General features: G+C 45.4%; 1 protein-coding gene across 2 annotated transcripts in view; it reads left to right on the top strand.

Annotated features, from left to right (window-relative positions):
* The window catches only part of MVB12B (multivesicular body subunit 12B), a 171,368-nt gene that overhangs the window by 29,580 nt on the left and 117,969 nt on the right, over positions 1-23,819 (top strand). For both annotated transcript variants that reach the window (XR_004228447.1, XM_031934012.1), the window contains exons 3-4: positions 17,688-17,795; positions 23,186-23,282. Coding sequence is in view for 1 of the 2 variants with exons in the window: in XM_031934012.1 (XP_031789872.1) it covers positions 17,688-17,795; positions 23,186-23,282 (205 nt within the window). In the remaining variant the exon portion in view is untranslated. The remainder of the gene's footprint in view (positions 1-17,687; positions 17,796-23,185; positions 23,283-23,819) is intronic.

The raw sequence follows: 23,819 nt of genomic DNA, 5'->3' as shown, positions 1-23,819 counted from the left end.
CATTCAACAACCTCATTGAATTATTGTTTCTAATTCCGTCCCTTGTTTCCTGGCTGTTCCATGACCCTTTAGATGATGGTTTAGGATGACAAACTTACGAGGTGTATATGATGGGAAATTATGTGATTACAAATTCTACCGTGTGTGTGGGGAGTGGCAGGTGATTGGGGAAGAGTGTAAGAAGTGATTGACCTGTGGACTAAGCAAATACACATTCACTCTGTTCTCCATGCTCCTTTCTTAAGGCCTGTTGGATTGTCTTCTAGTGCATCTCCCTAACTCCATTCTAATCTTCTCCGGTTTTCCCTGAACGGTTGCCAATGGAAACTTTCCAAAAAATGAGGTTACTCACCTGCTTACAATTGTCCTCTGGCTCTCTGGTTTTAGACCTAAAGGCAAATTTGTTGTTTTACTTACCACCAAGTGCTGAGCACCTAGCACTCAGTAAGTGTCTATCCAATGGATGGACTTCACTGGCATCTGAGACTTGTTTAGATTTGCTCCTTCCCTACTTTTTGTGTTCTCATTCTGCCCCCGCTGAACTGTACACAGTTCCTCAGAGGTGCTGTGCCCATCCTTGCGTCTGTGCTTTCGTGCGGGCCTGCCGTTCCTCTCCTCGTGGAATTATGTTCTGGTTCTGTGTGTTTCGATAGCACCTTTTTCCTCCATTGCCATGCTTACCACTCTTTAGGTACAGTTTAATTACAGTTACCACTCTTTAATTACTTCCCTGTGTACTGAGCCCCATGAGGAGGAGGCCACGGAGCTGTGCCTTTTGCATAGCTGTACTCCCAGTACCCAGCACAGGGCCTGGTGCACACATTCTCCACCAGCATGCACAGGACATTTATTGAATTGAATTAGCTGGCTCCTTTCTGTTTTGCCTTTCTGTGTCTGGGATATTGGATGCCAACATCCAGCTAAGTTATGTTTGTGTTAAACATGAATTGAAATGCAATTACAGCTGGCAATGTGGTTTGAGAGCTGAGTAATAGAGTAAATAAGAAGAGTGACTTAGGCATGAGGACCAGTTTATCTCCTTTCCTTTCTTGCCTCCTGTCATTGGGCATGACTCATGAACGGCGCGAATTCAACTTGTCTTCTCTTAAATCCCATCACTTTAACTCTTCCTGCCCTCCTTGTCTTGATGGGTCTCTTTCAGGGCCCGTTTGTTAAAACCAGCAAGAAGCCCAGAGCCAGGCCTTGCAGTCTGAGTTGGTTGGTGCCAGAGGAGGCTGCACTTCCCACTCCAGGGCAGAGGTGGAGCCAGCACCATGGGTGGGAGTGTGCACGGAGCTGCTGAAGTTTTGGCTGGATCACTAGTTTTCACTACTAATCACATCCTGCTAGGGCCCTAGCTAAGGCAAACACAGTGTATTTTATCAAAGATGTTGCCACTTTACCTTAGACCCGTTGCTTTCATAGCCTTCTTGAATTGCATTCAGGAATTGTGTCTTAGGTTTGGACCCACCTTGAGGTTAATTGATTTGGCTTGATAGAAAAACTCCTCCCCTCTTGTTCTTTTGTTTGTTTGTTTGTTTTGTTTTGAGACGGAGTCTTGCTCTGTTGCCCAGGCTGGAGTACAGTTGCACAATCTCCGCTAACTGCAAGCTCCGCCTCCTGGGTTCATGCTGTTCTCCTGCCTCAGCCTCCCAAGTAGCTGGGACTACAGGTGCCCACCACCATGCCCGGCTAATTTTTTTTTTTTTTTTTAATCAGAGATGGGGTTTCACTGTGTTAGCCAGGATGGTCTTGATCTCCCGACCTCATGATCCGCCCACCTCGGCCTCCCAAAGTGTCTTTTTTTTTTTTTTTTTAAGAGACAGAGTCTCCCTCTGTTGCCCGGGCTGGAGTGCAATGGCAAAATCTCAGCTCACTGTAACCTCTGTCTCCCAGGTTCAAGTGATTCTCCTATCTCAGCCTCCCGAGTAGCTGGGATTACAGGCATCCACCATCATGCCCAGATAATTTTTGTATTTTTTGCATTTTTGTAGAGACGGGATTTCACCATGTTGGCCAGGCTGGTCTCGAACTCCTGACCTCAGATGATCCGCCTGCCTTGGCCTCCCAAAATGCTGGGATTATAGGCATGAACCACTGCACCCAGCCTCCAGACCGTGCAGTTGCTTATTAATATGCCTTTCTATTGTTTCTCTAAATCAGCTGGCATGCTCATTTTATAAACGCACTTTCCTGGGTCCAAAGGGAGATTTCATCAAACTTTAGAGATGGAGCAGAGGAAGATGGAAGCTTTTATTTATTAATTAAGCCCCCACCACGGGCCTGTACTGGGTACTGCGAACTGAGTGGTAAATGGTCGGATGTAGCACTTACCTACGTGGAATTTACAGACCCAGACTGAAGGATGAAAATGAAAACAGGGGTAGCAGAGATTGGAGCACCCTACAGTGACCCTGTTCCTTCCCAAGGTTAATCCCAGTAGGTGAGCTCTCATTTCGACATCTTCCTGCCTGGCTTTTGCTTGGAATTCCCTCCCCTCATTGTGCTGTCAATCTCTCCCCGTTCTCTATGTCCTCCTTTCCACAAAGACATGCCCCTGTCCCCTCTGTTCTTAGCAGATGCTGCCTCCGCCACCCTCCCTTCATCTCACTAGCCCCTCCAGCTACCATCTTTGGATGCCCTACTCCCCAAAATCGTCCCTGCCTACCATCTCCTCTTCATTATCCCCACTCACCCCTCAATACCTAAATTGTCTGACTCAGTGGCTCTTTCCTAATCCTTATTCTTCTCGACCTCATCTCGACTTTGGTTATTGTTGACCAATTTCCTCCTTCCTTAATATATTCGTTTTCTGAATGCAGAACTAGTACATGTTCACTCTAGACTATGTAGAAGATGTTAAAAAGCACAAGGAAGAACATAAAAGCAACCTGTAATCCTACAACTCAGGAAAACTATTGTCCACACTTTAACTCTGTTTGTGTGTGTGTGTGTGTGTGTGTGTGTTTTAGCAGTAATGGGATTCTATTTATATAAATTTTATAACCTGGTTATTATTGCATCATATTTTCTTAGTGTATTTTTGCAGTATTTTCTTAGATCATCGGATATTCTTCTGTAGTCCTTCTTTCCTAAAATACTGCATTGCTTCCATTTGATTTCAGCTGCATTCAGCTTTGTTCCTCTCTGACCCCCTTTCTTATAGTAGCCTCTCCCTTACCGTGCGCCCTGCCCAGCTCCCACCCAGCCTCCTGCACTGAGCACTCTTCTCTCACTTGGCATCCAGCCCTGCCAGGCGCCGAGCTTCCGACGGCACGCAGCCAGCCTGTGCTCTCCATAGCACCGGGCCTCCATTTCCACCAACCTGCTGGACAAGCCCACAAATCTTAACTGGCTGATACCTCAACCTGAATATTCCCAAACCGAACTCCTCTTCTGTTTCCTTACCGCTCCCAATAGAAGACCCAACCCACAACTACCCTTCTTCCAAATGTTCCCATGAGACAGAAGCCAGAATCCTCCCAAGGGTTCTCTGCCAGCCCTGCCTGCCAGCACCCCACCAGGTACTTCTTTATCTTTTCATCCTCCTCTTCTGTCTCTGCTACCACCTGGATGAGGGCCTCACATTTCTTGACACGGGTAGTTTCTTCTAAGCAGTCTCTGGTGCCTCCCATCTCGGCTCCAGGTTTCTCCTGTAAGTGCCACTCTGAGAATTTCTCCCCCCTGCCCAGGGCTCTCCAACCATGCTTCCCCTCTTGCTCCCTAGGATGGGGCAGGTCCTAAGACAGCACCTGCCCTGCAGCCTCCCAGGTTCCAGCTCCTCCCACCAGATCTCTGTGGTCGTATGGTCTGCTATCTCTCTCTCACCTGTGTGGCCAGTGGTCCAGCCAACCCCACGCTTCCCACACATGCCAGGGAGCACCCACACCCTGGCCTTTTCTGTCCTGTGTTCTAGGGGTGTGCCTGCCCCTCTGCCCCCGCTTCGTTTCTGCCTGCTAGCACTTTATGATACAGCCCATCTGAAGACGCCTTTGGTTCTGTTTATCCTCCCAGCAGCCTGCCCTTTCTTCTCCTTCTTCTGCCTTATGCTTGCTTCTGAGAGCTCTCAGCACTTGGCGCTCCCTTACAGCACTGAGGTGATTCTGTCTGACACTTCTGGTGACACCAAATATCCATACTGTGTCTGCCCCTGCACTAGTTGCTTCCACACACAGTATTTATTTCACACAATAACTCTGCCAAGTTACTATTGCAATCTTGTTTTACAAGTAAGAAAGCAAAGCCTCCAAGAGCTCAAGGGTGTGGCTGAACGGAGGTCAAACCCAGGTCTCCTGCCTCTGCGTGGCTCTCTTCCCTGCATCCTCACTCCTGATTCAGCTCACCTGGGAGCCATCCTCGAGGGGAGAGGAGGGAGTGCCTTACATACCATAAATGCCTAGTGAATGTCTGCTGAAAGAAAAGGAAAGACTTGTGGCCTGAAGAGATGAATTGCAGCCTAGTGATGATGGCCTATGCTGGGGAGGGCTCTATTTGATGCCAGGCCTGCCTGCATATCTAGGTGTGGAAGGGAAGCAGTGCTTTCCGATGCAACACCAATACTTAGCATTGATTAAAGTGATTACTGTGTACTGAACAAAGCACTTTCTTTGGTGCTGTAACTACAACTGTATGAGCTAGGACCTATTGTTGCCATTTATAGAGACAAAAGCCAAGGCTCAGAGAGGTTAGCCAAGGCCACACAGCCACTACTGGTTGGTGAACCCAGGATTTAAATCACATCTGTCTAGTATCAAGGCCCATGTTTTAAACTCTGTATGCTGCTGGCCTGGGAGGCTGGTATTGGGTGATTTGGAGCAAACATTGTTATCCCAGATTCCAGCCAGGAAGAGGCTTTGGAGCCTGCCCTGCTTTGCTTTTTCTTCCTTCCCTGCTCAGCAGATGCACCCTCCATAATGAGATTATCTTGAGCTCCCTGGATACTGTGGTAGAGAGAGGGTTGGAAAACCTTGTCTTTAAAAATTTTGTTTTAAAATATTGCATGACATTTAAAAAATTATCAAAACTCATCTCAGAAAATCTAAATCATATACAATTCTATCAACCAAAGAGTGAAAATATTACCTTTCTTTTTTCCTCTAATGCCAATACATCTCATTGACAGTTTGCAAGTATCTTTCTAGACTTATGTTTTTCTTTTCACCAAAAAAAGTATTTGTTTTTAATTAAATAAGGAACAGAAGAATATCTTTTATCTAAAAAAAAATTAAATAGTAACAGCCAAAGCTTAAGTACCTTTCAACCACACCAGTTTGCTCATTTTTCTTCCTGACTTTTTTCTCTGCATTTATATGTAAATGACTTACAGAAATATATCGTTGTAATTTGTGTTTTTAATATAAATTAGATCATGCCATCAGCTCATGCTTTATTTTTATGAAAGATGTACACGTGTCATGTACATCTTTCTAGATTTGTGTGTGTAGACCCTCCACACTCTTGTTAACGGGTGTGTGATGCTCCGTGGTTGGGTGAGGGCCACAGGAGCCTTCTGCTGCTCAGCCAGTAGTTCTTTTACCTTCAGTTTTTCACTGAACAAAGCTTTTAGTGCATGCCTCCTTGTTAAGGGTGTTGGATTTAGCAAATAAAAATACAGGATGAACATTTTGAAAACTTTTTTAATTAAAAAAAATTTGTTGTTTGTCTGAAATTTACATTTCACTGGGTGACTTGTATTGCCTGTAGCAACTCCATTCCTTATGCACATTTGTGAGATTTGAAAAAAAAAAAAAAGTTTCTTCTTAAGGCCTATTATCTGATTTTTAAAATTAAAAAGTTATATGACAAAATATTCCAAATATATAGAAAAGTATAGAGAACAATGTAGCAAAATGCCCATGTATCCACCATGCAGTTCTTCCAAGTCTTGATGTTTCACCAAATTTCTGTCAGATTTCTTCTTTAATAAAAGAAAACATTACTGATGCCCATGCACCCTCCCAGGCCTACACCTCCTTCCTTTCCACAGTCTCTACCGCTCTGAGTTTGGTGTTTTTCATTCCTAGATATCTTTCCATGTTTTCACACTTTATATAGGTAATATCCTACGTGGGATATATGTCACACTTATATGTATTTTTCAACGTGGGGTTTTTTTGTTGTTGTTGTTCGTTTGTTTTTGACAGATTTTCGCTCTTGTTGCCCAGGCTGGAATGCAGTGGTGCAATCTCAGGTCGCTACAACCTCCACCTTCCAGGTTCAAGCGATTCTCCTGCCTCAGCCTCCCAAGTAGCTGGGATTATAGGCACGTGCCACCACACCCGGCTAATGTTGTATTTTTAGTAGAGATGGGGTTTCTTCATGTTGGTCAGGCTGTTCTCAAACTCCTGACCTCAGGTGATCCACCTGCTTGGGCCTCCTAAAGTGCTGGGATTACAGGCATAAGCCACCGTGCCCAGCCAACGTGGTTTTTTTTCTTAGCAGTGTTCTTGAGATATTTTTCCTTGCTGATACAGCTCTAGTTCATGTATTTTCAAGGGATATAGAATTATATTCCATGAATATACTATAACTTAGTTATTCATTCTTATGTTGGCGAGGATTTGGGTCATTTTCAATAATGCAATACTGTAAACAATGTTGTAAATAATATCCTTTTGTCTCTATGCGAAGGATTTCTCTAGGGAACAAGTTAGGAATAGAATCGCCGGTCATTTTCTCCTTTCTGGATATAGTCATGTGCCCTCTGAAGTGGCGTGCAGGAGGTTCAGGTTTATACTGCGCTCATTTTGTTAGACATTTGCGGTTTGGTCAGTGATTTGCCGTGAATGGCCGAGCACTGCCATTTTGCTTGTGGGTAATGTCTTTTTCTTATTGCTTGGTAGGGGCTTTTTTTTTTTTTTTTTCCAGAGTCTCACTCTGTCCCCCAGGCTGGAGTGCAGTGGCGCCATCTCGGCTCATTGCAACCTCTGCCTCCCAGTTCAAGTGATTCTCCTGCCTCAGCCTCCCGAGTAGCTGGGATTACAGGCACCCACCACCACGCCCAGCTAATTTGTCTATTTTTAATAGAGACTGGGTTTCAGCATATTGGCAAGGCTGGTCTTGAACTCCTGACCTCAAATGATCCACCCTGACCTCCCAAAGTACTGGGATGACAGGCATGAGCCCCTACGCCCAGCCTAGAGGGGTTTTTTATTTCCTTATTTTGGATGTTAATCTGTTGTCACTGTGCACTGCTCCCAGTCTAAGGCTTCTCTTTTTACTTTGCGTCTTGTGTCCTTTGTAGCATCCAAGTTTTCAATTTTAGGGTAGCAAGATTCATCAGCCTATTCTTTTTTTTTTGAGACGGAGTCTCACGCTGTTGCCCAGGCTGGAGTGCAGTGGCTGGATCTCAGCTCACTGCAAGCTCCGCCTCCCGGGTTTAGGCCATTCTCCTGCCTCAGCCTCCCAAGTAGCTGGGACTACAGGCGCCCGCCACCTCACCCGGCTAGTTTTTTGTATTTTTTTAGTAGAGACGGGGTTTCACCGTGTTAGCCAGGATGGTCTCGATCTCCTGACCTCGTGATCAGCCCGTCTCGGCCTCCCAAAGTGCTGGGATTACAGGCTTGAGCCACCGCGCCCGGCCCATCAGCCTATTCTTTTATAGATGGTTTTGTACATGTTCATCTATTTCTTTAATAATTCTCTCTATTAAAACATAAATATACTCCACATTTTTTTTTTTCTAAAAGTTTGGAAGTTTTGCTTTTCACATTTCATCTTTAATCCATCAAGAATTTGTTTTTGACAAATTGAGGTAGGGTTCAACTTAGTTTTTCCTGTGTAGTGACAATCAGGTGTCTGGGTACTATTAATTGACTAGTCCCTACTTCAGCCATTGATGTGTCACTGGCAGTGCCATGGTAGACCAGGTGTCCTGTGGCTGAGAGGAGCCGGCCTTCCCCTGGGTGAGGACCAGCCACGAGGCAACCTCTCGGCTGCTGATGCTGCTCTCTGCAGGCCTGTGGAGGTCCAGGGCCGTGTCATAGCTTGGCCGTCTGGGTGTGACAGAAATGGGAGCTCTTCTGGCCCAGAGCCTCCCTCCTGATGACCTGGAACAAGGAGGACATACCTGCTCTGATGCGGCCAGGTGCCCTGCCTGCATGTATCTCCCATTTCCTGTCTGGTAGGCCTCCCACGGAGCTGTCTTCCCTGCCTGGCTCCCTTCATCCATCAGGAGGTGCAGAGCCAGGGCTCCTAATCCCTTCGCCTCTTCAGGGGCTTTTGCTGGGAATCGGGATCTGCTTTCTGCCTCCCTGCCCAGCCTCAGGAAGCCGTCCCCTCTATGCCTGGTGTGGCCAAGGCACCTGTGCCACATGTAGAATGAGAAAAGGGCTATCTTGTGTAGTCTTAGATGCACCAGGCTTTAGTCTTTGTGTATTTTTCATACCGTACATTCTTTCCATGGTTCAATGGTTCAATCAGTCATTTAGCAAATATCTAATTGTGTACTATAAACAAGGCATGGGGCTAGGAACTCAGAAAAATGTTCCATGAATAAGGTAAGATCTTTACTTTAAGGACCAGAGATAATAGTAAGTAGTTAACATTTTTTGAGTGTCTGCCATGTGCCAGGCCTTATGCTAAGTACTTCTAGAAATATTAATAGCTTTATTGAGATATAATTCATACACTACAAAATTCACTTTTTAAGAGAATACAGTCCATTGGTTTTTAGTATAGCCACAGAGTTGCACAATTGTCACTGCTGCCTAATTTTGAACATTGTCTCACCCCCTAAAGAACCCTCCACTCATTAGCCATTCTCTCCATCAACTCTTCCTGCCCCCAGCCCCTGGCAGCACCAGTCCACTTTCTGTCTCTAAGGATTTTCCATTTCTAGACTTTTCATATAAACAAAATAATGTAATATGTGGTCTTTTGTGTCTATCTTATCTTACTTAGCAAACTGTTTTCAGGGTTCATCTAAGTTGTATTATGTATCAGTACATCATTCCTTTTCTGACAGAATACTATTTCATTGTATGGCTATGCCACATTTTTATCAGTTGATGAATGTTTGGATTATTTCCTCGTTTTGGTAATTAAGAAAACAACATGCTGTCATGAACATTTGAGTGCAAGTTTCTATGTAGACGCTTGTTTTCATTTCTCTTGGGTATATACCTAGGATTAGAATTGCTGGGTCATATGCTAACTCCATGTCTAACATTTTGAAGAACTTCCAGACTGTTTTCCAAAGTGGCTGCACCCTGTTACAATCCCACCAGCAGTGCAGAGAGCTCGTCCATGTCCTTGCCAACATTTGGATTGTCCGTCCTTTTAATTGTAGCTACCGTAGTGGTTCTAAAGTGGTATCTCATTGTGGTTAACTGCTTTTTGTGCTTTCTCTCATTTAATGCTTACAAATAATCCTATGAGGTAGATATTATTTCTATTGTCATCTTTAGGTGAGGCTCAGAGAGTAAAAGAGTGACTTTGGAAAACCCTAGTATGTAAGTGGCAGAGCTGGGACTTGAACTCGAATCTACCCAACTCCAGAAATCCAAGTTCTTGCCTGCTGGGATCATCAGGGAGGTTGTAGAGTGGCAGGTTCTTTCAGCCAGGCCCTAGATAATAAGAACATTTCAACAAGACAGATGGGAGAGGTAGCAACACGAGCAAAGGCAGGGAGACTGGAAATGGTGGGGCACAGTTAGGAAAGACCTGGCTGAGGAAGGAGAACTAGAGTGGAGAGGGGGAACAGTATCAGGAGGCCCAGAGGGGTGCAAGGCCAACAGGGCTGGGTGGTCCGCTGTGTCCCTGTGCCCCGTGAGTGGAGAGGACCACCTGGAGACTGAGGGAGATGCATTGGTCTCAGGGAACAGGTTTATGCTTTTCATTTATTTTGCTAAAAAAATGAGACATTTCAGCTGAAAGTATAAGAAAATGTTGCAAATAAAATCAGAACCGAAAAACAATTGAGAGTTCCTGCACTCTTCACTGCATTAGTTAAATGCCTCTTCCTTTCACTTGATATTTGTAGAAAGCATCTTGGGCACACCACCTGTTAGGGAGTCCACGGATGGTTGGATAGGCTCCTTGCCTCTGCTATGCCCACGCTGCTCTTATTGAGTTTAAGTGGCTCACAGTTGGCCGCTGTCTGGCCTGGGCCAAGTGCTTGTGTTTCCACTGTTGATGATCTAACATACCCAGAGGCCTTTGAACTTCATTCTCGTTCATCGTGTCAGCCAGATATTTCCTTTGGAATGTCTGCAGGATTTCCTGGCCGCTTTCATTGCTCTCTGTCTGCTGAGTACACCTTTGAGTTGTGAGTGGGCTCTTTTGAAACACTGGGGTGTAAACAGATTGATGAAATTGGTGGTTAGCTTGTCTTTTGAGAGTTTCTCTTTGGCAAGGAGCACTCAATTCCAATGTTGGAAAACCTCTAACGGTTGAAATGATTGACTGCACAGCTCCTCTTTAGGTGGCTTAGTTGGATAGCTGATTTACAAAGTGCTTCTCAAGTTTAAATCCAGCGGACTTTTATTTTTCACCCCATCAAATGAAGTATTTACAATTATTTTTCTTATAAAAGCTATACATGCTCATTACCAAAAAAGCAGAAATGCAGGGGGAAAAAAAGAACATTAAAAATACTCATAATCTCAACTGTGCAGAGCCAAACAGTGGTTAATGCTTTGCTTTATATTTGCCTAGATCCTTTTCTATACAGATAATTGTTTTGAAAACAAAATATAGGATTGTACTTTATAAACCATGTTGTAACTTACTCTTTCTCCTGAACTTTCCATGTTAGTATGTGTATGTGTACAAAGTTGTTTCAAATGGCTGTTGAGTCTTCTATTGTGAGGATGTCCTCTAATCATTAGAAATTTATCATCACCCACTCTTGCCTTTATAAACTGAGCCTCAATAAACATATCAATAACACTTATCCTGTCTTACCAGGCTCCAGTTACAGAGCCCCACTTTCTGTCCCTTTAATACAACAACTTTATTTCTACCCTAGGGTCTTCACAGTAGCTGTCCCCCAGGCCCCTGGCCCCCAAATCTTTCAGGGATTAAGGGAATCCCTTAAACCAGGGAGACTGCTTACATTTAACCTCAGAGGTCGTTTTACAGTGAGCATGTCTTACAGGCCAGCCGCAGGTAGCCAGTCCCACTGTCCAGTGGGCTGTTCAGGGCTTCCTGAACGCACATCATCCTCTGTGACTGCTGCACAGTGGTCCAGAATGTGACCTCTGAACTCAAGCTACTGAAAGCAATCAGAGACCTGGGCTGTGTGAGAAAAGGGTTTGTAGAGCCCTGTGTCGGTTCTGCAGCACTGGCAGCCACCATCCCAGGGACTCCCTGGGTGCTGCAGCTCTGCCTCCAGGCATCTGCATGTTGAGTTCTGATGAGCTCTAGCAGTGGGGAAGGTTGGAATCAGCTGGACTTGCAGCTTTGGACATTGTCACCCACTTGGGAACACACTAACAAGCTAACTAGGAGTGAGATTATGTTGCATTGCTAGTCACGTCCCTGATGACAGCAATAGCGGCAGCTTGCCTAAAAGAAATAACAAATTATCATACTATCTTCCGTGAGATATTTCTTTTTTGCTTTCACTTTAACCAAGTGCTGCCTGCATGCACAGTTTAAAAAATCAGAGTGCTCATAAGAAAATATAGCAGCCCCTGCCCTGTCTCCCCACCTTCACTTTTTTATTTCCCAGAGGCATTTACTTTCCACTTTGATTTTTTCCCCTCTAGTACTTTATCTTCATATTTCTAAATAATTTTATTATATTCCTTATTTCTGGATTATTTTTTTCTCTTATAATCTCCTCCCATTAGGCATTATCACAATTTTTGGTGGATTAATGCTCAGTGTTCACATAGATTACAATGCAGACATTGGGTACCACTGAATCCAGTAACATATTAGGAGTGTGTGTTCTTTCTCATACAACCTTTTATTTTTTCTTGGAATTAATCAAACTTGTTTCATTCATGTGAGGAGTTGTCCAGGTGCCTATTGATTTTCACAGTACATTCTTAAAAATGTCTTTTTAAGTTTTAAATTGATTCTTTTTTTTTTTTTTTTGATCAAATAGCCTTAGGTGCATTGTTTTCATTGTTCTAAATGCTCTAAGGCAGTTGTCACATGCCCATCCCTATTTCTTTCTAACACGAAAGTGCAGTTCTAAATGCTCTTCCCTCCACATCCCCTCCTCCCCAGAGGTTGCTGCCCTGACGTCTCTTCCTTTCCCCGTCTGGGCCTGGGCGTGCTGCTGTCGCCTGGCTGCTGTGCTGTGTGGGTTCTGTTTCCTGGAGTTTATGGTTTCCTCTTTATTGATTTAATCCTGGGTTCTGCTGATGCATCCTCCAGTAGCTTCCTTAGAAAGGGCCCCTGGGAGATAAACTTTTTAAGTCCTTGCACATCAGCAAAGGTCTTTATTCTACCCTCACACTTAATCGATAGTGGGCTTAGGTGTGGAATTCCAGAGTTCCTCAGAATTTTGAAGACATTGTTATCTTGTCTTTTAGTTTCCAGCGTTGTCGTTGGGAAGCCTGATGCAAAATGATTCCCGTTCCTTTGTATGTGACCCGTTGTCTTTCTCTGCAAGTATTTAAGGTGGTTCCTTTATCCCCGGTGTGGTGGGATTCTCTGTTCTTTTGTTTTGGAGTGGGTCTTTTTCATCCACTTTGTAGAGACACTCAGGACCTCTTTAACACAGAAGCTCCCCCTCCCCTCTGTTTTTTATTTTAAAAGTTCTTTCTGAAACTCTTTGTTAGCTGGATGTTGTCTTGACCCTTCAGTTCTCATTCCTATAATTGATCTCTTCATCTTTGTACTTTACCTTCTGGAAGATATTCTCAGCTTTCTCTTCCAGTGTTTACAATTTCTAATCTCTTTATATTGTCCTCAAATTGTTCCTTTTTAAAAAGGTTTTCATAATACTGTCTGTTCTTGTTTGGTATTTGCAGTCTATTCCCTCGTCCCTCTGAGGATTTAATTACAAACTGGGTTCTCTGTCCTGAGCCGGCATTGTTTCCCCCTATTCTCTGTGCTTCCTTCAAGCTCCCTTTTTTCTATTTTGGGCCCTTCTGTCATGTCTGAGCCTGTCCCCAGTGCCTGGTGACCCTTTGTTGTGGGTTGGGATTTAAGATGGAGGCACCAGCTCATGGGCTGGAGCCCTGTGGGTGGGGGGCCTGCTGGCTGGTGTGCTACACAGTGGGGCGACGAGCAGGGAGCTGGCTCAGGGATCATGGGCTGGTCCACCCTGGCGCTCTCTGGAGACAAAGCCCTCAGTGTCCAGTGTTCAGGGGAGGCAGCTGGAAGCAAGAAGGAGGGTAAGCGCGGGTGGCGGGGAAGGGCCTGCCATTGCCATTCAGTGTGCACGCATGGTTACACAGTTACCGTCGTTTCCACTCTGAATTGCACCTCCTCCCCCACCTCCTCCCGACTTCCAACCTCCTTCCCTACCTGCCGGTGTTCTAGAGTCCTGAGCCCGTGCTGGGTTCCTTTCTGCAGAAAATACACCTGAAACGGGAGTGGGCACCTGGGAGTCTAACCACTTTGTTTATGAACATGTTTCAGTCCACCCAGTTCAGCCCTAAACTTGCACTTGCTCCCCTGCCCCTACCCCAGTGGTGTCTAGTGATTCTGGATCCTCGGCCTCTGCTCAGTATCAGCTCCCATGGGCCCCTTAGGTCACAACCCCTCCACTGGCTAAATCCCTTGCCTTCCGCCTTCCGCAGCACCAGGCCTTTGTGCTGCCTCTCCCGTTTCGCTCTTCATTGTGGAGGCTTCTGCACTCTCCATTTGATTGTTGGTGTAGAAGAATCCTGGCAGGAAGAGAGACAAACCATGTGTACAGTCCGCCACTGCCTAGCCCTAGGGCCCTCCTGCTCCTCCTCAGAGACGGCTCCTACTCCCGGGGAAGAAATGCTAGGAGAGAGGTTGTGAGAATGTGTGAGTGTGAGCGTGCAAGAGCATGTGCGTGCGTGCACGTGTGCACATGTGTATATGAGGCCCTGTAACAGACTCTGAAGGTTCTGCAGTCAGCAGACATTGAATTGTCTTAGAAACAAGGCAGCAAACAGACAAGATAACCAAAAGAGTAGGCGGCCTCTGTGCTGAAATGGCTGTGTGCCTCAGAGTGGTGGTTTTGAAGGGGAGTCACTCAGCTCAATGGATTAAATCCTGGAAATTTCATTTGAAAAACTTCCCATGACCTTACTTGGGTAGCTGGCAGGGTATGTGGCTTTCACACTGCCCTGATTGCAGAGTTGACTCGCTCATTTATTCTTTCAACAAGGTTTGATGGAACCCGTCCGTGTCAGGCATTGTGCTTGGCACAGGGGGTAAAATGGCAAGCAGAACAGGCACTGCCGTTGTCCTTGTGAAGCTTATAGTCCAGGGTGGGATAGCAGGGGGAGGGCAGATGTTCCTCGTACAAGTATATCATTTGTGTTTGGAAAGACCAGATTTGGTCCCAGAGATTGGCGCTGAGCCCCGAGACAACTGAGGACTTTTTGAATCCTGATGTGGCCTGACATCACTTTCAAGGCTTGGTTCGCCGGAGCAGATGTCCTCTTTTTTGGTTTAGAAACATTAGCGCTGTCTTTGGAGTGCTCATGCACTAAGGCGGGCACTTTGCATGTTCGTGGTCTCCGGTGTCCCTGGCAGTGATGCCCGCAGGGAAAGGCAGCATGTCCACTTTGCAGAGGAGGACAGGACTGGTTTAAGCTATTGGGTCTCAAGTTCAGGTCCGCCTCTGAATTCCATGCTGCTCATGCTGCACGCAAAGCATTTGGTCCTCTACCCCACACCCCACCTCCCCGCAACTTCCTGATGCTGGGACCTGAGGCTGACTGCTGAGTTTGTAAGCTTCTGCAGCGCCACCAGGAGGGCGTGGGCACCGTCAGGTAGACCCTGCCTTGAGTCAGGTGTGAGGGCTCCTCTTGGCACTGTGACTTCAGCCGCATAGATAGATCGTTTGTCTTGCAGATCATTAGCTCTCCTGACTTGGGATGGGAAGAATTTAGGTTATTAGGCACCTTTATGTGACTGGGTTGGGGAGAAGCCTCTGGGTACATCTTGTTGCTGTAGGAAAGACAGGCCAGAAATACCCTCCTTGTTCCACCAGGGCTGCCTTCCCAGTGCTCTCAAGGAGCCAGGAACTCACATCTCACTCCTCATCCAGTACCTGGTCCTGTGGGTCCCTGAACCATCCAGACCTCCGGGACTGTTCCAGAGCCCTTCTCTGCCCAGCACCGCCTTCCTTGGAGGTTAGGGGAGGTTCTGTCTCCCTCTCTCTCTCATTCTTCCCACCTTACCTCCCTGGGCCCCTCATGATACCTTTACACACTTCCACCTCATCGCAAATGAGTTTTGGCCCAGGTCAAAGCTGGGCCTTTGGTCATCCTTTTTTAATACTTCGCAGACAAGGACTGGGGGATTCTAACTGCCCAAACAGTGAAGCGCGGGCTCAAACAGAGGGGCCCACACTGCCAGCTTCCCCCATTACATTTTCATTTCTCAGTCTGAAAAAGGACAGCTCTAGCAGTGTGGCGGGTGGAGAGAACCATCACTGGCAAGTCCTGGAAAGCTTTCTAGCCTTAGGTTAGAACGCACACCACCCTCCGCGGCACTTCCAGACATCCAGACAAGCCCTGCTAGACTCCCTCGTCTCTTGGAAGGTTAAAGACACAGCTCCCTCTCTTCCAAGGCAGCTTGTGGTTCCACAGCCTTGGAGTGTCCTGCAGACAGTTTCTGTTTTTGAAGGTTTTTCAGAAAGCATGCATTTATTATAGAGAGATCATGTAGGTCCCCTTATTCCCTTTGTTTAGAGCGTCTTTTATTTTTACATTTTAGTGGTTCTGAAATTGGGATGCATCTTAAAACAGATGCATGTGTTTGGATATGGTACTATGGCTTTTTTGTGTGAAGGGGTGTTCCCCAAATGACTGCTTCCTAGAATTGAGGAAATACAGTAAAAAGTGTGTTGGGAGACAAAAATCTTTCAAAACATGGAATCCATGGGAGAAAATGAGCATAGGGGGCCCTTGGTATGTAGGAGCTGGGACCACTGCCTTAAATCTCATGTTTCCCAAGAAACTGTATGTGTGACTGTTATGGGAAAAAATGCTCACAAGGCCTGACCCCCGTTCCATCCTGTTTCTATCTGTGGGGGTGACATACTTGGAGCAAATAGTTCCTAAAATTATCCCCATACCATTCCTCCTTCAGCTTTCAGGTCAAATATATTTGCATCTTTATCATAAGGGCCTTTCTTTTCCTGTTGTTATATTTGCTAATTTACAATTGTTTGGTTTGAAAAACAAGAATTTTTTTTTTCTTTTGCCTCCTGGCCTTTTGGTTTTTCTGAGGCAGCCTCAGAGAGCGTGGCTGTGGTGGGCTCCAGGAATGTCCTGGGGAGCCTGAGCCCACTGGGCTGGGGTCCTGGCTCCCGCCTCTGCCTTGAGCGTGTGACAGGCAGAGGCCATCCATGTGCCGTGGGGCCCGCGTAGAGCCTGCAGTCAGTGTGCAGGATGGGGCTGAATCAGGGCAGTTTTGTGTGAAGAATGGAGGCACTTCAAGCAGTTTGTCAGGATAGGCAGGAGCTTGTCAGGTCAAGGACTGGATCCTAAAGTCTAAAGCTCAAAAGGACAACCCAGAAGGAGTCAGAAAGTGAACTGCTCAGAGACCTCCTGCAGAGTTTATCCCAAAATGGTCATGGCTCCTCAGTCTTCCAGGATGCCCTGCTTTGTGGTGCTTAAAGGAAGGTGTACAAGGTTGATTCATACTCTCACAGGGAGGCTGAGGCAGAAAGCAGACCACGCCCCGACCAGCGATTCACAGAGCAGTCTGGAAAAAAACAGGAAGAAAGCACCAGCTTCTTCTAGCCTTCTCCTCCTCCTCTCCATCTCCTTTGCACTCTGTCCCACAAAGCCTGGACTTTCATGTGAATATCCCCCAGCCCAGCCCCAGTCTAGGTCACAGGGGCTTCGATACTCAGATCAAGTCTGGCTGGCGTCATTCTCAGACACTTCCTAGTAGAGAATTTCTACAGCTGCAGATGAGAAAATGACTTCTTATGGAGACTAGAAACAGGGAACCCAGTGAGTCTCGTTTTGTTTTTCTATATCCTGATCCAGTTTCTGACCTTGAACACCACTCTCAGGCTTGTATCGAGAGGACGCAGGGTGGAGTGAAATGTCTCCCGCCTCCGTCCCGCCCAGCCGGAAGGAGAATCCCATTGACTGAAGCACCCAGCTGGCCCCAGGGCCCTAGAGCAGGAGGCTGTGTCACCCTCTCCACAGGCAGCGCCCCCACAGGTGGCTCATCACACCCACTGGGCTCCTTTCTTCACCCTGCACCATTCCCCCCCCCTCCCCCGCCCCGGAGTAAGTGGTAATAGCCACTTAATATGCTGACTTAGCCAATCCCTTCTTGGTCCATTACGACAAAAGTTGCTCCTCTCATTAGAGCCATTTCTGTCAGGGTGTCTTTAATCAATGGCTTCCCCAGGGACAGTATTTTTAGAAGTTGTATTTTTCACACTCTCCCTTTTCCCCTTTTGGAAAATCTCATCCCAGTGCCTAGTGAAATGAACTAATGAGATGCTGGGAGATCCCAGGCTGGTGTTAATTGGAAGAGGCATGGAAGAAGTGGCACACGTACACCTTTGGTTCCTTCCTGCCTTACCTGCGATCCTTTTCTCTGTCTCTCCGGTGTAGGTTGCACAGACAGCAGATGGTGTGGATGCTGACCTCTGGAAAGATGGCTTATTTAAATCCAAGGTTACCAGATACCTGTGTTTCACAAGATCATTTTCCAAAGAAAATGTAAGTCTAGTTGTAGTTTCCATTTGCTGAGTGAGCACAAGTAATTTACACTCCTGTTTGGAATTTCCTCATTTTGTTGTTGTTGTGGTTTATTTTCATTGCCATATTAATTTATCTGCGGTTTTAGTGAACTGGGTAGAATCAGCAGCCAGCACTGTGTTTCATTTATTAACAGTATTATTAACCACGTACCCAAGTGTACCGTGAATTCCATTAAATTGTGTTCTCAAAAGGAAACCAGGAAATTTCTCTCCCAGCTCTCATTTGCCTACCTTTCCTCCAAGCAACAAATCACAGGATAGTGCGGCAGTGTGAATTCTCCAGTGGAGCGGGATTTAATGCTGGCCAAAGGCAGCCTGGCTCAGGGAGGGTCCCTGTGACCCCACCCCATCCACAGACATCATGCCTTTGCTTCCACAGTGACATTTCCTCTCTGAGTCTCTGTGTGACATATTGCATTTCATTATTTTTGTAGGTAAGTATCCACTCATGCAGATTTCTCTTACTATGGTGTTTTTTTTTTTTTTAAATTCTCCGCCCCTATAAATCAGGAAACTTTAAAGATACCTACTAAGGTTTTTTTTTTTTTTTTTTTTTTTTTTTTTTTTTTAACATCTAATAAGGTATTTTAATAGATGGCTTAGAAAAAAACAAAATAGTTTTGGTGAGTATCTACTCTGTACAAGGCCTGCCCTGGGTACCTCATTCTGTTCCCAGATAATCTCTACAAGTGGAAGTTCCTTTCCATTGAAGAAACCGAGATCCAAGAGGTGACATGCTTCTTCAAGGTTACTTCTCTTCCCCAGCCCCAAATAGGGAGGAGTTGGGATTTTCATTTTCAGGGCTAACATTTTATTTTTGGCCATATGTTATTGTCTCTTTGTCATGTAAATTTTGTTTTGGGGAATATTTTTATTGATTTATTTATATAAATTATATTATAAAAGTAATATTTATTTGCGGTTAAAAAAAAAAAACTGAACCCAGACAACAAATATACTCATTCAACAGCATGAAAGGGGGAAAGCCTTAGTCCTCTTCTCTTCCTCCACTTAACCCCGCAGGCCCAGGGTCCCATCACAGGGTCCTTGCGTGTCCCCTTGGTGTTTTCTGAATGTCGACCATCATGTGGCTCTCTGGCTTGTACTCTTTTCTACCACCTATTCCTGTTGTTTGTGGCTAATTCTTTGGTAGGAGAATTATTCTGAACAGGACTGGAAGAAAAGTCGTTGCTTTATTTTTTTTCCCTTAATTACAAGAGCAATATATGCTCGTTGTAAAGTACAGAATTTATAATGGAGTCAGGGAAAATCTTGACACAAAAGTCTGGAAGTCTTTTCAATTCAGGCTTTTGAGTGTATTTTAAATACCAGTAAGGTGGCAGGGCTAAAGAGTGGACAAGGGCACTGTGAGCTTATAATGAGTCCCTGCAGGTCCCCCAGCTCACTGAGCAGCCTGAGGCACCCAGGAGTGGGCTGAAGGCTGAGTAGAGGCTTCACTTAAAAATGAGTAGAGGCCGAAGAGGCTTCAGTTAAAACTGGCCTGAGGACAGCCATGATCTCTGTGATCATTTTTTGTTTTTGTTTTCATTGCATGAAATCAAAAACACTGTGGGGTGTTGGTACCTAGGCTAGCAGAGTCCCTGCATCCCTTGGAGTGGGAACAGTGACAGGTCTGAATGTGACAAAGAGAAGTCACTGGTGCTTGTTAGCATTGAGTGTCATGGGTAAGTGTATTAAAGAAAACCCATTGATTTCGTCAACATGTGTTGAACATTAAAAAGATTTTTCTTGGGTGTGATGAAGGGATGTAAGAAGAGGACAAGGGCAGTGTGAAAAGCCTCTATCTTGCTTTTGAAGCAGTGTAGGAGATAGGTGCATGGTGCATACTGTTTTTGGAAAAAGAATGAATGGATCCAATAGTGGGATCCACACGATCGAGTTCCAGCAGTTGGCAGGGGCCCACTTGCCAGCTCAGGAGTGGAGGAGGAATCAGAATATTTTAATCTGTTACAGCCAGTCTATGCTGGCTCTGTAGTCCAAACCAAGACTTTGCAGAGCATCATTTTTTACAGCTGTAAAGGAGAGATGGGGATCTCAAGACTGGACAGATTCTTAATTAGGTGACTTGAGACTCCCAATGTAGGAGTTTTGGGAGACTCCTTTGGAACCTAAATTCCTTTCCCCCAATAATGCTATTAATACAAAAACCTGGCTTTGGAGTGACATTGCTTCCTGGGGAAGGATCGAGATTAATTGCACTTTTCATGCCCTGTACTTTCTGCATTACCTGTAATAATAATGTACATAGATTAGGTAGGGAGGATATTAAACAGAAGGATTTATGAACATTTGAATATTAAGTTGGTTATCTGTGGCTACCTTAAATGCAAGGTTGTCAAAAATAATTACAGTATACTAGCAAATACTGGCTACCAGAGACAATATAAATACCCTGAGTCAGTGCATATTGGGCTTTTGGCATGAATCATTTGCTCAACAAGGATTGGGAATACGTTCTTCATATTTATGAGGAGGAAATGAAAGAGAGCACAGATGGGGGAGGGGAGAGGAACAGGCAAAATTAATGGTGTCGCAGACCCACTGTATTAAACCCAGTACAGTGGCAGCCCTGTGTAAGGAGGGACCACACTTGGGCTGTGGGGAGCTCTGACAGTGCAGCCTCCCATTTTGTATGCATGCAAGGGCTTTTTGATGCTTTGTTTTTAATGGCCACACCACTGATGTTCAGGTTTTATGATCAGGGACATTTGTAGAGTGTGTGGAGGGTGAGGTCACTAAGTGGTTTGCAGTTGACTTCTGTAAAACCCAACTTGTCAAGTAGAAGACATTTGAGAAGGATATTGATGAATGCCCATCCATCTGGAGGGCAGGAAAACATGCCTAGTTGTTAATTTCTCAATGCAGAAAGCAGTGATGACATGGAAAAGCAACTGCCATGAAAAAAAATTATGATAGATTAGACCAGGCAATTCTGAAAGCAGCTGATGTTTGCAAGTTAGGTTAACAGTTCAAACCCTTCCTACACGGTCAGAGATTTATTCCGTGCTCTGAGGGTCCCACTTACCACTCGCTAGCCTGCACTGTACATTGCCTTCCTGAGGCCCAGCTACCTGGAATATCAGAATATCAAATTGTTGGCAAATGTGATAGTTCTGAGAGGAAGAAACGGTTTCCTGATGACTGCACACTGCTACTTTGACCTTCCTAGTTAAATTCTAATAATTTGTTTCATTTGTGTACTTTTGGTTCATAATATTTATTAGTGTATATCAATACTTTTGATATTTTTAATCATATAGTTTAGATTTGACGTCTCAGCAAACCCAACTTGATATATGTCTATACACACACACACACATGAAACGAAGTCTCCCTGTCACCCAGACTGGAGTGCAATGGCACAATCTCAGTTCACTGCAGCCTCCACCTCCTGGGTTCAAGTAATTCTCCTACCTTAGCCTCCCAAGTAACTGGGACTATAGGCACCTACCACCACACCCAGCTAATTTTTGTATTTTTTAAAGTAGAGACAGGGTTTCACTATGTTGCTCAGGCTGGTATCAAACTTCTGACTTCAAATGATCCACCTGCCTTGGCCTCCCAAAGTGCTGGGATTACAGGCATGAGCCACCATGCCTGGCCGATTTTTTTTTTTTTTTTTTTGAGACAGTGTCTCACTCTATTGCCCAAGCTGAAGTACAGTGACATGATCTTGGCTCACTGCAGCCTCAACCTCCCAGGCTCCAACAATCCTCCTACTTCAGTTTCCTGAGTAGCTGGGACAACATGCATGAGTGCTACCACACCCAGTCAATTTTTTTAATTTGTAGAGATGGGGTTTCGCCATGTTTCCCAGGCTTGTCTCAAACTCCTGAACTCAAGCTACCCGCCCACTTTGGCCTCCCAAAGTGTTGGGATTACAGGCGTGAGCAACAGCACCCGGACTCCAGTTTGATTTCTGACTCTGAGTGGCCCAGTTGAAAAATGTGCACCCAAAATTAATTTATTCAGCAAGTAATTACTGAGCACCTGTTGTGTGGCAAAATCCATGCTAGGCTTGTATTTATAGTAGGAACAGAGATAGTTTTGGTCTTCATGGTTCTTAAACTCTAGAAGCAAGACAGATATTAAGAAAATAACCCCACAAATTGATAGGGAGGGGAAAAGAGAGTGCCAAGAGGGAACACACACAGTTTAGATGATAAGAACTCCCTGCTTGGCTTTCAGAGACATGGCACAGTGCAGGTGGAGGTGGGATCTTGGCTCCCATGTGCAGAGATGGAGGTAGCAGCCCTTCTTCTCTAAGCAAGATGGAACAACAGCCTCAGAAGTTGCTGTCCAGGGCAGAGTGATGGTTGACCAACTAGATGCTTGTCCAAGGATGCTGAACAAGTAAACGGAGAGCATGCTCACACGGGGCTTTGGGGATGAGGCACTTCTGCAAAATGGGCACGTGGAGTGCATTGCTAGTATCCTAACAGGAGAGATTTGGGATTTGAGCCCATCATTCTTTCCTTAACTGGCTCTGACTAGAGAGGGGGAACCAAGCTGCAAATTACTCTGAAAATTTTAATGAAATCTCCAAAGTGCCCCCACATATTTAAGCTGTAGGGTAGATATATTTAGAGCTCATTTCCAGCTTGAAATGCGCGCTGCAAGTGCCGGCGTGTTTGCAAAGAATTCTCTCTCGCAATTACAGAATGTGTACTGTCTTTGAAAGATATTTGTATACCAGTTACAGAAACTGTGCACTGCGGACCCCGTATACTACCACTAAATAGAAACTTTAGGAGGCCCTTGTGCGTGTCATTTTAGAAGACGTGTAATATTGAGGCAGCAGGACTTTCACTCTGTGTTAGTTTATGATTCTTGGGATTTTGTAAAATGTATCTAGCAACTGAAATGTGTGTCAGTATGCAGACTGATGATCACTTAGGAGTGTGATTGGTTCCCTATTAGGTTTAGATGCAGTTCTGTCCTACGAGTGCCTCAGGAATTTGCTCTTCCTAAAACCTCCTGGCCTTGAGATCTGATGCTCAGGGCTGAGTGGCAGCCTGGTCCCGGGACGTGTGTGCACAGCTGCCCTCTGCTGGGTTATGTCTAAAGCATCTCCTGGGTTGCTCCTGCCTCACCAAGGCTGTGTCTGAGTGAGTGGCTTTGAGGTTCTGCAGATAAAACTCCTTCCCGGGGGCCACACGAGTCCATGTGTAACCACTGGGGAACATTAAGTGTCACCTACTCTAATTAACCTGCTGTCATAAAGCTGCACGAGTCATTGTGTTAAATATGCATCTTGAAGCCAAAATGGCAAACCCACCACAGGCGTGTTCAGATTAATAGTCTGTATCTCTTTTCTTTCTTCCCAAGAGTCATCTGGGGAACGTGTTAGTAGATATGAAGCTCATTGACATCAAGGACACACTGCCTGTGGGCTTCATCCCAATTCAGGAGACAGTGGACACACGTGAGTCATCCTTTAGTAGCACTCATCACAATGAGGGTTTTCTTCCTCCAGATATATTTCTAGGTGTTTTTTTATGTGCATTTTTCTTCAGAAACATTTTCGGAGGTCTTACTGCATGCCCATGAACAAACCCTGCTGCTTTTGATGTGTGTCTGGCTGGGTTCTCCAAGGAGTTTGCAGAGTATTCTGGGTAGCAGCATGTAAATGAGCAGAACGTCCCTTTCTTTTAGAATGGTGCTCCCTGCTGAATGGACTCACTGGGGAATGGAATAGTGAAACTGGATATAGTTTGTCTTTAGTCCTTCCTCTGGTGTTGCCGAAGCCAAGCTTGGCACAAGACGCAGAAGGAAGCAGAAAGAAAACAATCAAAAGACGCCCAGAGAACACAGAGCCAATAATGTGCCCATTTGGGGCCCATAGAGCAAACAAGAAAAGTGAGAATCAAAAAGACTGCAAATTAAAATTCATAGGTTCGAATTGGACTGAATATTCTGACCACTGAGCAGGTCCAAGCAGAAGTGAATCACCGAGGAATCG

This window comes from Piliocolobus tephrosceles, chromosome 14 (assembly GCF_002776525.5).
Source record: "Piliocolobus tephrosceles isolate RC106 chromosome 14, ASM277652v3, whole genome shotgun sequence".
NCBI classification, from domain to species: Eukaryota; Metazoa; Chordata; class Mammalia; order Primates; family Cercopithecidae; genus Piliocolobus; species Piliocolobus tephrosceles.
Note: the sequence above shows the minus strand (reverse complement) of the source record. Positions and strands in the feature narration are given on the sequence as shown.